The following is a 14437-nucleotide window of genomic DNA, read 5'->3' as shown; positions in this document are numbered from 1 at the left end:
CCGCAGGTACCGGCACCTTCCGATGGGACGGGCCCAGACCCAGGGCCGGGCGGTGCCGTGCGAGGACGCACGCGGTGTTTACGGTTGAATGAGGGGCGAGGCCAAGGAGCGCTGCGTCAGAGCGGGCTGGAGGCGGGCAGCGGGTGGGCAGGGGCGCGTGTGTCCGGTGGGGCGGCCGCCGCAGGCGGGGGGCGGTGACGCGAGGGGTGGGCCAGGCTGCCGCAGGCAGGGGGCGGTGACACGAGGGGTGGGCTGGGCCGGGGCGGCTGCGAGGCGCGGCTGGGCGCGCTGCCCCGCAGCACCAGCTGCGGCCGCCCGCGTCCTCCCCGGCATGGGGGCCGGGCCCCGGCCGAGACCCCGCTGGCGGCGCTGACCTGAGCGGCACCCCTCGCTCCCTTTCTCTACCCCCGCAGTCCCGTGGGGAGTAGGCCTGGCGACGGCTACTAGCGCCCGCGGGCGGGCGGCGCGGGGCTCGGTGCGGCGGGCCGTGGGGCTCGGGACCCGGAAGCAGAAGCGGGGCCGGGAGGCGGCTGTATGGGAAGGAGCGACGGCGGGCGGCGATGGGGGAGCAACAGAGCTCGCTGAGTGCCCCGCGGGCGGCCGCCGCCACCACCGCGCCGCCGAGCCCGGCCGGACGCCCTTGGGAGTTCAGCCCGGACGACCCGCCTCAGCCGCGAGAGGCTGTCCCGGGCGGCGAGGCGGCCGAGCCGGGGGGAAGTGGGGAGCCGCCGCCGACCGCCCCCAGCCCTGATCGGCAAGGGGCCGAAGAGGAGGAGGCGGAGGCTGTGGCCGGGCCGGAGGAGCCGCCAGCCGCGGAGGAGCCGGCGACTCTGGCGGAGGAGGGGCCGGGGCCGGGGCCGGAGGGGGGCCACGGCTGCCGCCGCCTCTCCCGGCGGCAACTGTACTGCACAGTCTACTGTGTGGAGAACGACAGGCCGGCGGCGGCCCCCGCCTCCCCTCGCGGCGGCACGGACAGCGGCAGCCAAGGTGCGGGGCAGCCCCTGGCGCGGCGCGGGGTGGTGGCAGACGGCGACCCGCTGTCGGCGGGCGGCAGCATCGAGGTGGTGGACTTGTACCTGCTGCCCGAGCCCTTCTCCGGGCTGATCGCTGGCGAGTTCGGGCCGCTGCTGGTGCTGAGCTGCCGTGTGTGCCTGGAGGAGAAGCCCATCAAGCCCCTGTCGTGCTGCAAGAAGGCGGTGTGCGAAGACTGCCTAAGGAGGTACCTCAGCTCTCAGGTACGGCGCAGCAGGCGCTCCTAAGTTGTGCTGAGGGGGGAAACTGTTGAGGGGTGCAGGCGCAGCCCCAGCTCGCCCTCCTGCTGCCGGTTGTCGGGCGTGAGGCTCCGGCAGGTCGGGCTGCGGACCGGAGCATCGCTCCGCGGCCGGCCTGTTCATCCCCGGTGGCGTGGCGTGGGGTAGGAGGAACCTTTCCTTTCCCGAACGGAGCGCGTTTGGCAGCCGCCTGCTTGCATGTGAGCTGTTGGTTTAATGACCATTTGTTCTTCAAGTGTTTGCGCCTTGTTACGTAGCCGGTTTGTTTGGTGGTGGCTTTTCTGCCTTGTCTTCTAAAGGATTTTTTTTTCTTTAAATTGTCAGATTCTTGCTGCTACGTGTCTGGCACCCGTTTCCTTCGAAGAGGAGTGCAAGGAAGGATAAGGAACAGTTTGGGAGGGTTAGCAGCCGCCTCTGAGATGACTCCTGAAGTCAGAGGCTGGGGATTTTGTCTATGCTGCCACTTGTACGTGCGGGTGTTTGCCATGCCCTTGATGCAGCTGCTCGGCCTGTTCCTGTGAGAATATATCGTATTTGGTATTATGCCAATTATGTAAGATTAAAATAGTGGGGGGCTCTGTCTGACTCTTCGTGAAGGACCGCGGTTACTACAATAAGAAGTTCTCTGGGGGAGAAAAAACAAAGCCAAACACATTAAATTTTCCATCTTGGGCAGGTAGCTGTTCATCTTGGGTAAACAGCTACTCACGTACAGGCTGCTTATATCTTCGTCACTGTTTTGTCAGAACCGCTGTTTCAGACTGAAATGAACAGCTTGAAAGCACAGTGCTGTCTCTGTCAGTGGTTTTAGTAGCCAGTTCAGCATCCCAGAGCACTTGTGCAACGTTTTTGCTGCTGGTGTAGGCACGCCCTAAACCCAAAGAGCAATGGGACAAGTGTGGGTATGTGGGAAAAACAAAGCCAAACAAACCCTTTGCTTATCACCTTTGTTATTCAGCAGAGACTTTTGGGGTCTGCTTGATTTGATAGAAAAAAAATCATTTGATAGAATGATTTTTTTACACCTGCTGGGGCTGGGAGGCATGCTGGGCAGTCTGTGCTCCCACTGGGCTTTGTGTGTAGGGACAGGATGGATAGTTACAGCTATCTCAACACACTGTAAATAGTTGTCAGGCTGCTTTGACCAGGGGACATTTCACTGCTTGGAAGTTGTACTTGCTGATTGAAGTGAAACGTGCTTCTCTCAGGGCATTGGTAGACTATGTAACATTTACTAGTGCTGGTTGCATTTGTTCTGGTTCATTGTAAACTCCCTGGTGTTTTTGTGGATCACCTTCTTTATGTTCAGGTAACAGGAATTGTTTAATGTGGGAGCTGATGGATAGAAGATGCAGAGTTGTGCTTTGTATGTTTCCTGTGAGACTGAAACTCGGCAGCGCTTAATAAGCTTCTTCAGGACTTCGTAGACAGAGCCCAGAGTGGTTTGGCTTGTAGTTAAGTGGTGGACTGGCAGCTCTCAGCAAGTTTTTAAGAGTATATTGTCTGTGCACTTTTGCGCCACCTTTGTACTTGCCACTGAAGTCACGTTTCAGAAAATTGTCTTGCTTTGAAGCTGGAAATTGCAAAGTGGTGTGATGTCAGGGTGGTCTCTAGCTTCTGCATGTTCCTGCAGCTTACAATGATCTAATGGAGGTTATGTGATCTGATAGCTAAAGCCATACCAGAGAACTCTTCTGCCTGGTTTAGGCAGGACTCTTGGAGAATGATCCAGGAGCTTGGTGGCTGAAATAGCTGGTTGGCCTGGGAATCAGGTATATGCCCTGTGAAGTGGGGCTAGCATTGGCCAGCTGTGGGATGCATGTGCAGGGATGCCCTCTTCAGGGAGGCTGCTACTATTGCTGAACACTCTGCAAAGCTTATCCCAGCAGCTATTAAAAGGTCTGCTTGGCAGATAGCCATATGGGTACTTATTTCTATACATAAAAGCTGGAGCAGGGATACTGATATGGAGGAGGGGATGTCTACAGCAGGGATACTGATCTTGATTCAGAGCACTTCTGTGAGCATGTTGTTCCAGATGCTGGTATGACCAGGCAGAATTTTAGCTGTTTGATAAATTTGTTCAAGGAAAAGGGAAACAAATAACAAGTATCAGTCCAATGTGTTCTGTCCCTATCTTCGTTTTTGAAAAGAACAAGAAAGTGATATTTCTTTGAGAAGAACAAGAAGTGATGTATCTTTCCTTTGTGCACTGGAAGGATCCTGTGACTCATCCTGAGGAGAGAGGAAAGACTTCTCTATGCCAGTTATATTAGAGGAATTTCTGGGAAGGATGTGTGGAAAGGCAGTGTAGGATAGAAATAGTGGCCTTTCGTCTTTGAGATTTAGCAGATTGTGTAGAAAAAAAAAAAAAAACAACCAAAACTGAAGTTCAAAAGGAGCAAATGTTGAAAAGCTGTTTCTGTTTGAAAATCTTAACAGATCTTACGTTTGAATACAGTCAGCTTGATTTAGGGATGTACCTGAAATTGAAAACAAAACTAAACAAAACCCAAAGCAGCAAACAGCAACGTGCATTGTTTAGATCTTTCTTGTCAGAGAAGTAGCAATCTCTGCCCTTCATTTGAGAGGATACTGGCCAAATGTCTCTGGAGGAGTGGTCTTTCATGCTGAAAATATCGTGTGTTGGCAGAAGTATAATACTTAAAATAATTTGTGTATTCTTTCATGTCTATGTGTGTTTTCCCACCGAAGCAAGCTGGATTCTTGATGACGGTTTCATTGTGATTTCTGAAATGATGCTTCATGGAGTAGCAAAGTAAAACCCCTGTTGACTCACTCTACCCTCTTCTAAGCAAACATGGAATAGCATCAAAACTTCTGCATTGGAGCGCTTTATGGATCAGAAAATCAGCTGAAGTTTTAGGCATTGTTGAAAAGATTATCCAGGTGAAAATACTGCAAGTGCAGAGTTCACTGTAATGTTATACTGGCATGATGGAAAATGAAAGTAATTGATTTAGGAATGTTTCATCTGAAGGTCCTTAGAGTTCAAATCCAGTCTTTCTTATCACTGGGCACCATGCTGCGTAATCTCTTTCAAAGATTTCATGGCTGAAGCAGAAACTTAGCAGATGAGCCTGGAGCGCCCAAGCTGATCTGCAGCTTGGCTTTTGGTAAATCATGTAATTTTACCTCTGCCTCAGTTTAGGCCAGGAGAAAGAATAGCTAATACTCGCAGACCCCTCAGGGCTTTTCAGGATCTGATGACAAACACTTATCTACCATTTACGAAAAAAATTCTATGACTTTATTCTCTTGGACCCAGAGAAATTGAAGGAGGGGTAGGTATAGGTGGTAGGTCAGCATGAAAGAGGTGGTGGCTTTTGCACCTCAGGATCTGGTGTGGGTCCCAAAGAGCCTGTGTCAGATCCCAGCAAGCTCTGTCTCCAGGAACTGATGGGGTCCATTTGCAAATGTAAAATGGATAAGGCTGAAGAATGTGTTTGAAATGTCAGTGCTCTTCCAGAACCATGGTGCTCAGGGAGGCCCATCTTCATGGGCTCTCAGGTGTGTGTCCAGTGAGGCTGGGGTCAGAAGGGTGGAAGAACAGTTCCCCTTCAGCTGGGAGCTGTGTGCTTCTATGCTTGTGCATCCAGCATACAAACTGGGGATGGAATTGATGTGGGGAATGATGGGGAGGGGTGGGCAGGGAGAAGCGGAGCACTTGATCTTACAGGTGTGATACTGCATTTTTATCTCCTTCACTTCCCATCTTCCTGTGCATTTAACACTGCACCAGACCCGAGTTACTCCAGAAGCTGTGTGCACACATAGGTTTGCTAAATGGGTGATTCACTTCCTAACCTCTTCTGCCTGGTTGCATGTCTGAGTCAGAGGGAGTTTTGCTTTTTGTTTACTTGTGTGTCTGGGTCAGGGTATGTTTGGAAATTTCCTCTAAAAATAAACAAATAGGTATGGGAAGAATTTTGATTGAAGAAGAGAGGGAGAAGACCTAAAGTTTAACTAGGTTTTTATATGTAACTTGCCCTGGACTGGTAAAGAGGCCAAGATTTAAATGTGTTCTCTCATCTCTGTAATCTGCAAACCTGAGTAGTGCTGTTCAGAACAATCTTGCTCCTCACTTTTTATCAAGTATTGACTAGACCAAAATGATACTTGCTGTTTCCTAACATCTATAAAGTAAAGTACAGTGTTCTATAATAAATACTCAAAGCTATATATAATTGTATCTGTACTTGTTTCACTTTTCTGTGAAACTTTTACAGCCATTTTATAGGAAACTTTGGTTACTTGACTGCCTGCTTTTTCTTCATGCAAATTTGGAAACTTGATAATCCTGTTTTGACCCTATTTCATTAGCGATGCTTTATTCTGTAAATCTTACAGTTCTCTTGGAACAATCATTCTTACATTAAAGGGGTTAATTTAAAACAACATACTATATTCCTGATCAGATATTATGCTGCTTTAACTATAGGTAGGAACTCTAATGAGATTAGTGGCTATGAGTAAATGGGAGAGGAATGTTGGAGACAGGGAAGGGCTGCATCCACCAGTGTTTGTGTATGGCTGGTTTTGGTGGGACTAAAATCCTGCTCTTGTCTCCTGAGGATGAAACGTGGAGATTGTCTTCCCTCTGCCCAGGACCTGTTACCAGTCTTCCTATTTCAGTGACTTGAGGTCTTGGTTTTGACCCTCTTTCTGTGCATGACCTCTTGCTGAAAGACCTGGAGAGAAAAAAGCAGCAGGCTGTTCCAGTCAGAATTTTTGTGGTGAATGTGATTATAAAGCCACATAGGGAAGAGAATTTGGGGGCAGTATGTATTGCCTTAAACTAGTACCAGCTTGGAACCAGTGACTGACACCTGTGTGCCTCTTCAGGTGTCTGATGGTATCATATAAATGATACACTTTCAAAGCTATAGTCTGGTTGCTGATGAAAACCAGCCAGCAGAAGCATAGGCACCAAGGTCTGAATCATCTAATGGTTAATGAGCTGCATGTGCCCTGAGTCAGACCAGAGCTCAGAAGGGCCTCTGTCATTCAGTGAGGGAGAAACTGTGTTTGCAAGGTTATTAATACAAACCCGTGCTCTGATGCTAGCTAGCAGGTTACTAGGATGGCTGCAGAGTGACTGCCAGGAGGTGATGGCGCAATGAATGACCATCCTCCAGCTACGTTGCAAGAACACAGATGTTTCCAAAGGATTAAAGAGTTGCAGGAGAAGAGAATGTATTACTTGCTAGATTACAGGGTTTCTAAACTGAACCAGCCACTTCAGCCACTGTAAGATGGCTGTGTTTCCCAAGTAGGAGGAGAAGGATGTGGCAGATAGACCCAGTCCGTAAGCTGCAGCAGCACCTGAACTTCACTGTCATTTTCAACAGCTTGTGAAAGCCTGTCCTGTTCTCCTGATGTGTTGCATGCAGTGCCAGTGCTGAAATATTGCTGCGTAGCCAGCTGCCCAGGGGTTTCTGTCACAGTTCAGGATGACACTCAAATACCTTTAAGACTGTAAGCATTAAGGTTGACTAGGCTGCAGGTAGCTGGCTTTTAGTCCCTCTTAAGTGTTTTGTGCGGTATGTTTGTAGCCTGTGTAGAAATAGCTGCAATGGATAGCTATGACTTCCTCTTGTTTGGCTGAATCTTCCAGATGTGGCGCTGGAATATGTGATGATCATAGTTTCTTATTATGGTATAAAGGGGGAAAAGAGTGGCTATTTTTATAGCTAAGATTTCCCTGAAAGCTCTGTTCTTTAAGATCAGAGATGTTGGAAATAGAAAAATGGTGTCACCTTTGAACAGTTGCAGGCAGGGTTTCACTAATGGGGGGAAAGCCTGCATTACTGGGGTGAGGATAAGTAGTGTCATGAAATTATTTATGTAGGTAGGAAGGGGTGAGAGTAAATGGCAAATCCTACAATGGTGCCATGAATTTGTTGGTGTTGATAGTAAAGCTGATAGAAGGGTAAAGACTTCCTATGAATGTGAAATTTCAGTGGGAGACGGAGAACTGATTTTGTTTTATCTTTGGTTGAAATCTAATTTTGAAAATTCAGACTTTCTGTGAAGTCGAAGCCCTTCTTTTCAGCTGCCTCATGTAGCCAGTATGTTACACCTTGCCAGTGTGTCGGTGCTGTTGGCATTGGGTACCATGGCCAGGCTGAGCCATGAGTAGATTGTGGGGTGCCTTTGCTCCTGCTGCTCCCACCAGGAGCTACCAGGCACAGGTCTGAACTCAGTCCAGGCATTTTAAAGTGAAATGAGTTGAAGACCAAACTCTTGGGTTTTAATTGCCCAAACAAAGAGAAATAAAGGAGTTAAATGGGTGTTGGGAAGGCCTTCAGCTCACCTCTGCCCCATTCCTCTTTTTCTCCACCCAGAACAACTGTTCTTCCAACTGCTCTGGGGCCTCTTGGCCCTTTATTCCTCTCTTCTTCTTGTACAAATATCTTGCTTCCTGCTGTTTAAACCAGGCAGGCTCGAGGAAAGTATGTATCTTACATGGCCAGGATGTGAGTACATTGTCAAAATGATTGAGTTGTAAGGGATGTAATTTCTTCAAAAGAATTTAAACTGGTGAAGAAGGGCATTATTTCCCCATTATTTACTTATGCTGGTTTATCAGATTTACAGTATGCTTTAGCTCCTTACACTTACATTTCTCTTGCTCGCTGTCTCTCTTTTTTAATACTTTTTTTTTTATAACTTGTATATAAGAAAGTCCTCGTCTAAAGGATTTTATTAGCCAAGTACCTGTCACTTTTTCTATATGAGAAGAAGTCATACGTTTGTTGAGTGAAAAAGAGGCTGTATAACTTTTGAGTCCATTTTTAAGTACTTGAAAAATTTTTGGTATGGCAAAGAAATGAATTTTATTTGGAAGCTAAAGTGAACATAAAAATAACAGCATTCCTGTTGAATAGCCAGTTATTAAGTGTATGTTGTTCTGCTATGGCACACATACATTTATTGTATAAGTATGTAGGCCTTGAGAGAGCAGTTGTTTAATGCAAGTGAAATAGGAAAAGATTAGTATGAAAAACAAATTCAAAGCTTTACTCATAGAGAAGAAGACTTTAAGAATTTCAGTGCAGAGGTCAGAAGTTTAACAATAGTTTAAACCAGATTTAGAGCTGAACAGGTTTGGAGGCCATATTTACCTCAGCAGTTACCTCACTGCTTCAATTCAAGATTGGTGTATATTTTCATTGACAAGCTTTTGGGGAAGTATGGTTGCTCCTGTTTATTTTCTTAATTGTGAGACAGGCTGTGCACTTCCTAGATTACAATTTCATGAAAAGATAAAGAAATTTCTAAAGCTAGCCCACTTCCTTTTCCAGACGAGCTTGCTAGTAGACTGTAGTGCACTTGTAAAACTGCAAATGTCTGTTTTATAAGAAATAACTGTTTGAAATAATAATAACAAAAGTACCTTTCCCCTTCTGTGGACTCTTTTTCCCAGTGGTGTTTTTAAATATAGTATAAACTATATTGGATTTTGTATTAAAAAATAGAAGGAGCAAAGTTTAACTTTCTCAAGCCTAGTCATTCTGATGCCACTGTGTATTGTTTTCCATCACTGACGTGATACGAATAGCAACAAAGGCAGGTGGCTCTCCAGTTTAATTGGCTTGGCTCCCTGATCTCGTAGGAATAGTGGTGCATCAGCTCAAGGGCTGTAGGATGGAGATCTAAATGATCCTTCCCCTTTAGCTTGTAGGAAAGGGAAGTTCTGTCCAAATGGTTTCAGCTGTGATGTGACTCTGTGGGGTTACTCGCACAATACGAGGAAGGAAGAAGAGCGAGAAGATTGCTGGAATGGGAAGGGCTTGATGATGCTGCAAGAATCTGTTTGCCCCAGAAGGTGGGCTTGCTTAGGATAAGCTTTCATATAAAAACAAACAAACAAAAAAAACCCCAAAATCATGAGGACTTGTGGCTTCCATGTCTCAGGTGGATCTTATGCCTCTGTTTAAACCTGCAGCTGAGTACTGGCCAGTTTTTGTGGTAAATAGTGGCCAGAAAGTAAAACAGGACTACCTCTATTACTGGCATTGGATGGCAGGAAATAAATCTAACCTTAAAAAAGGAAAAAAAAATAACAAAAGGATTTTTAGCACAGTTTAAAGTGTAGAATTTCCAGGAAAATAATGGGTTAGTGTTTTACCGGACTGCTGGCAGACTTTTATACCCTATGGGCAGCAGAGAGGGGTGTAGAAGGTGTGTGCAGCGTGCTGTCTGTAATGCGATTACAGAGGTGCTGTGAGAAATGGCACTTCCCTGAACAAGCAAAAAGAAGTACTTTACTGTTGTCAGTACTGTTGCTGCCATATGGGAGCACAGCAATGGTGGGGGAGGGCTTCCTAATGCTTTTATCTATTTTAAAGTCACTTGCTATGCAAGTGTGCTTTGGGGAGAGGGCACTTAATGTCTTTGCATTCCAGCACACCTGTGCAGTGCCAGGTATAATTTGTCTGCTTAGAAGTACTCCTTTAGAGGCCTTATGGAAGAAGTATGTAAACTCCTCAGTGCTTTATCAAGTGTGTGTGCAGCTGAATGGTGCAATAGTTTGGAAACTCTGCTTAGTTAACTTCATGGTATTAGCATGCAGATTAAAAAGGGAAGGGAATGTGCAACTTAAATGTTTTTTGGTTTTTTTCTTTGAATGGATGGATCCAAGAAAGAGCAAATATGCCATGTAGTGATTAGATGCCAGTGTTGCATACCAACTACAAAATGTAGATGTTGGAACTCCAGGCAGAATTGTGCTGGTGGTAGTATATTTTATTGTGGCAAATTAATCCTACTCAGATTAAGGCAGAAGATCACCAGTAAAACACTGGACATTCTGTATCAATATTGTTGCTGTTAGTGATTTACAGTGACATATACAATGGCCATCTATACCTCAAAGTGAGGCTGAAGGGAAAGACATTGTTGAATTTTAAATATTTCAAAGTGCACACGTATCTTGCTTCCCATTCCATAGCTTGGAAAATGGACCCCATTTTCCTCACAGAGGGACAGTAGAAGTTAAGCAACCTCAGAAACTTTCATCCATTTGTGTAATTGAAAATATATTCAACCACATTTCTGTTGTAGTTCTTAGTAATACTTAAAGAGTAATTTTCAAACTTCTGAAGATGCCCAGTCATTCAAGGCATTATCTGGAGTTGCTAGTAATTTAAAATGAGTTACATCTTCCCAGTCTCTAAGATTTAAACCTTCCTTGGAGTGAGTTCTGATGATTACTGGTGGATATTGCCAAGTGTGTTTGCCTCTGCACAGGGTGTTTCATGTAAAGGCTTGATCTGTTATTCTTTTTTTGTTAGTGTCTCTGATGCAGTTGATTAGTGTGCCGAAGGGTGGTGGTTTATGCCCAGCCAGGCATGGCTTTCTCTGCTTATGGCAGGGAAGTTGGAACTGGATGATCTTTAAGGTCCCTTCCAACCCAAACCACTCTGGCTCTGGAAAAGGCGGCGGCTTATTCAGTTCCCTCAGCAAAGGCAGAAGAGGGTGAGCAAACTGATTAAAAAGTCCTGCCTGAAGTATCCCAGAGGGTGGTGCTTCATGAGGACCTCACCCAAGCCAGGACAGGTAGTCAGACAGGGTCAAGGCAGCACTCCTGGTAAATTAAGGATCTAAAATGAGTTCTGAATCTCATTCTTTTTTCTTCCTGTACTAGAAAACGCAGACCTTGTCTAAAGCTTTAGACCAGCTTTTAGACGTCTAAAGCTTTAGACCAGCTTTTAGACAAGTCTAAAGCTTTAGACCAGCTTTTAGACGTCTAAAGCTTTAGACCAGCTTTTAGACGTCTAAAGCTTTAGACCAGCTTTTAGACACGTCTAAAGCTTTAGACCAGCTTTTAGACAAGTCTAAAGCTTTAGACCAGCTTTTAGACAAGTCTAAAGCTTTAGACCAGCTTTTAGACACGTCTAAAGCTTTAGACCAGCTTTTAGACACGTCCAAAGCTTTAGACCAGCTTTTAGACACGTCCAAAGCTTTAGACCAGCTTTTAGACACGTCCAAAGCTTTAGACCAGCTTTTAGACACGTCCAAAGCTTTAGACCAGCTTAACACCCAAACGACCAGCTTTTAGACGTCTAAAGCTTTAGACCAGCTTTTAGACGTCTAAAGCTTTAGACCAGCTTTTAGACAAGTCTAAAGCTTTAGACCAGCTTTTAGACAAGTCTAAAGCTTTAGACCAGCTTTTAGACAAGTCTAAAGCTGTAGAAGTTCTAGCAGTGCTGTTTAGCTAGCAGTGCTGCTGACCCCAACATGCAACTTTTTCCCTACCATTTATGCATCATCTGATCTGCCAGCAGAAAAAAAAAAAAAATCAATCTTTTTTTTTTTTTTCCCTTTCTTGTAGTCTTATCCAGTTCCTAATTGTCTCATACATATTGTGTAAATGTTTATTCCACCACAGGGTGGTACTGAATGAAATGTCCATGGCAAGGCAGTGCCTTTGTTTTGACAGCTGTGACAACCTGTCGGAACAAAGCTATTGAAAAGGCAGAGTGAGGAAAGAGGACAGACCATGTTCCAGATGACAGCACATATTGGTTTTCACTGGAGCTCAATGAAATCAAACCTGCAATTTGGTCCTATTGCTTTATCATTTCCTCTTTCATAATCCAGGCGGAAGTCACTGCTTGTCTAGTGTCTGCACCAACAGGTCTTGGGCAGGCATAGTGGCATTGTCCAGAGTCTCTGAGCTGCTCACAGCAGTGAGGTTCCCGGTCCCGCCCAGGCTGGTACCTATCTCTGCTGCCTGTGGCATTATTAAATAAGAAGTTCTTGACTAGCTGGAATTTTAAAGCATCCCCAAGTATTCTGTAACATGGAATGGATTATTCCTAAGGCAGTTCTACAAATTATTCATGTGGATATGCTTGCAGATGAGGAACCTCTATTTTGATCTTGCTTGTTTCAGCAGCTTTAGTTTGCTGCAGTCAAAGAGTGCCAAGTATGATCATTATTTTCATGAAAGAGAAATTCTTCCTGCACTGGACAGCCTCTCAAAAGAGAGCTCCTTATCTGTTTGAATAGCAAGTGAAGAGGTGCAGAGCTCAAAATGGCAGAAGGTTATTTGATTTCTACTGTGTGGGTTGTGGGAATTACTTTGGTTTGGGGTGCGTGTGTGTGTTTTTCTGCAAAGATACAAAATGCCTAAAGACTTTTTCTTGTGGGTTCAGACTTAAACAGATGAAGTTTAGGTTAGATATAAGGAAGAAGTTCTTTACCGTGAGGGCACTGGAATGGGTTGCCCAGGGAAGTTGTGAATGCTCCATCCCTGGCAGTGTTGAAGGCCAGGTTGGATGGAGTCTTGGATGACACTGTTTAGTGTGAGGTGTCCTTGCCCATGGCAGGGGGTTTGGAGCTAGATGATCTTAAGGTCCTTTCCAACCCTAACTGTTCTATGATTCTATGATTGTTATTAAATATGATATTACTTAAAAATGCACAGCAGAAGAAGGTGCAGCACTGTTGTGAAAGAACTGGTGTGCATCATCTGAAGATCTTTCCTGGTGAAGGTTCTTTTGAACATGGTCATGTGGTCTCTTGGTACAAGTACAAAAAAATAAACTTGTTTTGAAGATGACAACCAAAATGAATTCATTACTATTCCAGTATATTGTTTTCCACTCTAATTGATTTTTTATGTTTCTGTAAGTGTATTTTTTACAGTTTAGGTGCCTATTTCTACAAGGGTGCAGATTTTTTTTATTTTTTTTAAAGCTGTATGTAACCCACATTTCTAGCATGTGCATTGTCATGAATGGGGTGTAAATACAGCTTTCAGAAGCTGGAAGCATGTTTCTTAGTGAGGAGCATTGAGATACTTGTTTACTCTGGTTTGAGGAAAAGAGAGGAGACCAGGAGGGGGTCCTCTGTCCTGGCCTCGGTAATGAGCTGGCACCAGATGGTAAGTTTTCTGATATTAGCTTACCATCTAGCTTATGTATTGAGTTCTGATCTAGGAGAAATTTGTTTTATCAGAGCTTAAGGTGAAAAGAGAGAGTAAAGAAGAGGGGGGTTTATTATTATTTTAATTTTTCAAGTAGTAGCTTGCCCAACTGTTGGAACATTAGTAGGAGGCAAGATACCTGGGTTAATGATGACAGATGATGCAAATAATAATTATGGAACCGCTAAAAATGTGAATGCGATTTAAGGATATAATAAAGAGACAAGAGCAATGAGGCTGTTGTATGTGGCAAGGCTTTATTTTGGATCTCGGGCAACAGGATTTAAGAAAAACAGCAGGAACCAGGGGGGACTGCAGTGAGAAAAGTGCTGTTGTGCACATGCAGAATTGTTTATTTTAACCTAAGGAGAACTGGGAGGAGAAAAGACTGCCCTCTTAAATTCAAGAAGGGTTAAGTTGGATAGGCAGCTCTAAAGGAGTTTTGGCACAATACAAACTATAAAAACTGCAATGAATCGAGTTAGGCTAAAAATCAGTGTGAGCCTGTATATTTAGGATATAAAGGTGAGACCTGGGAGAGCCCTTCTAGTCTATGAATTTGGTAAGAAGGGTGCAGTATCTGAGCAGTTCTCAAAGCCATCACCTTTGGTGCTGTCACTGCTGTGTGGCACCATTATGTGCTGAATTTGTCCTGGTTGGATGGGAAGGTCACTTGCGCTTCTCAGAGTGCGCTGTGTTGAGAAGCTTGAGTCCAGGGGTTTTTAAGAGAAATGGCTTTAAAATAAATTTAAACCTGTGGTTTTGAGTCTGTTTGGGTTTTTGGGGGGTTATTTGGTTTGTGGGTTTTTTTTTTGTTGGTGTTTTTTTTGGGGGGGTGGTTGTGGGGGGTTTTGTTGTGTTTTTTTCTGTGTGTGTGTGTGTGTGTGTGTGTGTGTGTGTGTGTGTTTTGTGGTGTGATTGTTTTGTTTTGTTTGGGTTTTGTTGTTACTGTTTTTTTCTGTTAGACTGATCTGGCAGAATTGGAGCAATTTCCAAGTGGTTCCCTCTGCTGGCAGAGGAGAGACTGTTACCTGAGTTGACCTAGGCTGTAGAGGATGCCTTTGTGAAATAACTCTCCTGGGGAATTCATGCAGGCTGTTATATAAAGAAACTCACAAGAGAAAGAACAATTAGCAAAGACCAGTGATTGTTTGTTTTAGTTTCCACAGATTTCTTTTACGTGAAAACAACAGAACAGATGGTGAAG

At 45.0% G+C, this 14437-nt stretch overlaps 1 protein-coding gene across 3 annotated transcripts in view; it reads left to right on the top strand.

The window, feature by feature from the left end:
- The first annotated feature begins 257 nt into the window (after positions 1-257).
- The window catches only part of RNF217 (ring finger protein 217), a 62366-nt gene continuing 48186 nt past the window's right edge, over positions 258-14437 (top strand). For all 3 annotated transcript variants that reach the window (XM_061378415.1, XM_061378416.1, XM_061378417.1), the window contains exon 1: positions 258-1235. In XM_061378415.1, the coding sequence (XP_061234399.1) occupies positions 561-1235 (675 nt within the window). In that variant the 5' untranslated portion in view covers positions 258-560. The remainder of the gene's footprint in view (positions 1236-14437) is intronic.

This window comes from Neopsephotus bourkii, unplaced genomic scaffold, assembly GCF_033783945.1.
Source record: "Neopsephotus bourkii isolate Nb327-2 ecotype Australia unplaced genomic scaffold, CSIRO-AGI_Nbou_v1 NB_1765, whole genome shotgun sequence".
Lineage (NCBI taxonomy): Eukaryota > Metazoa > Chordata > Aves > Psittaciformes > Psittacidae > Neopsephotus > Neopsephotus bourkii.
This window is presented reverse-complemented; position numbering and strand designations above follow the sequence as displayed.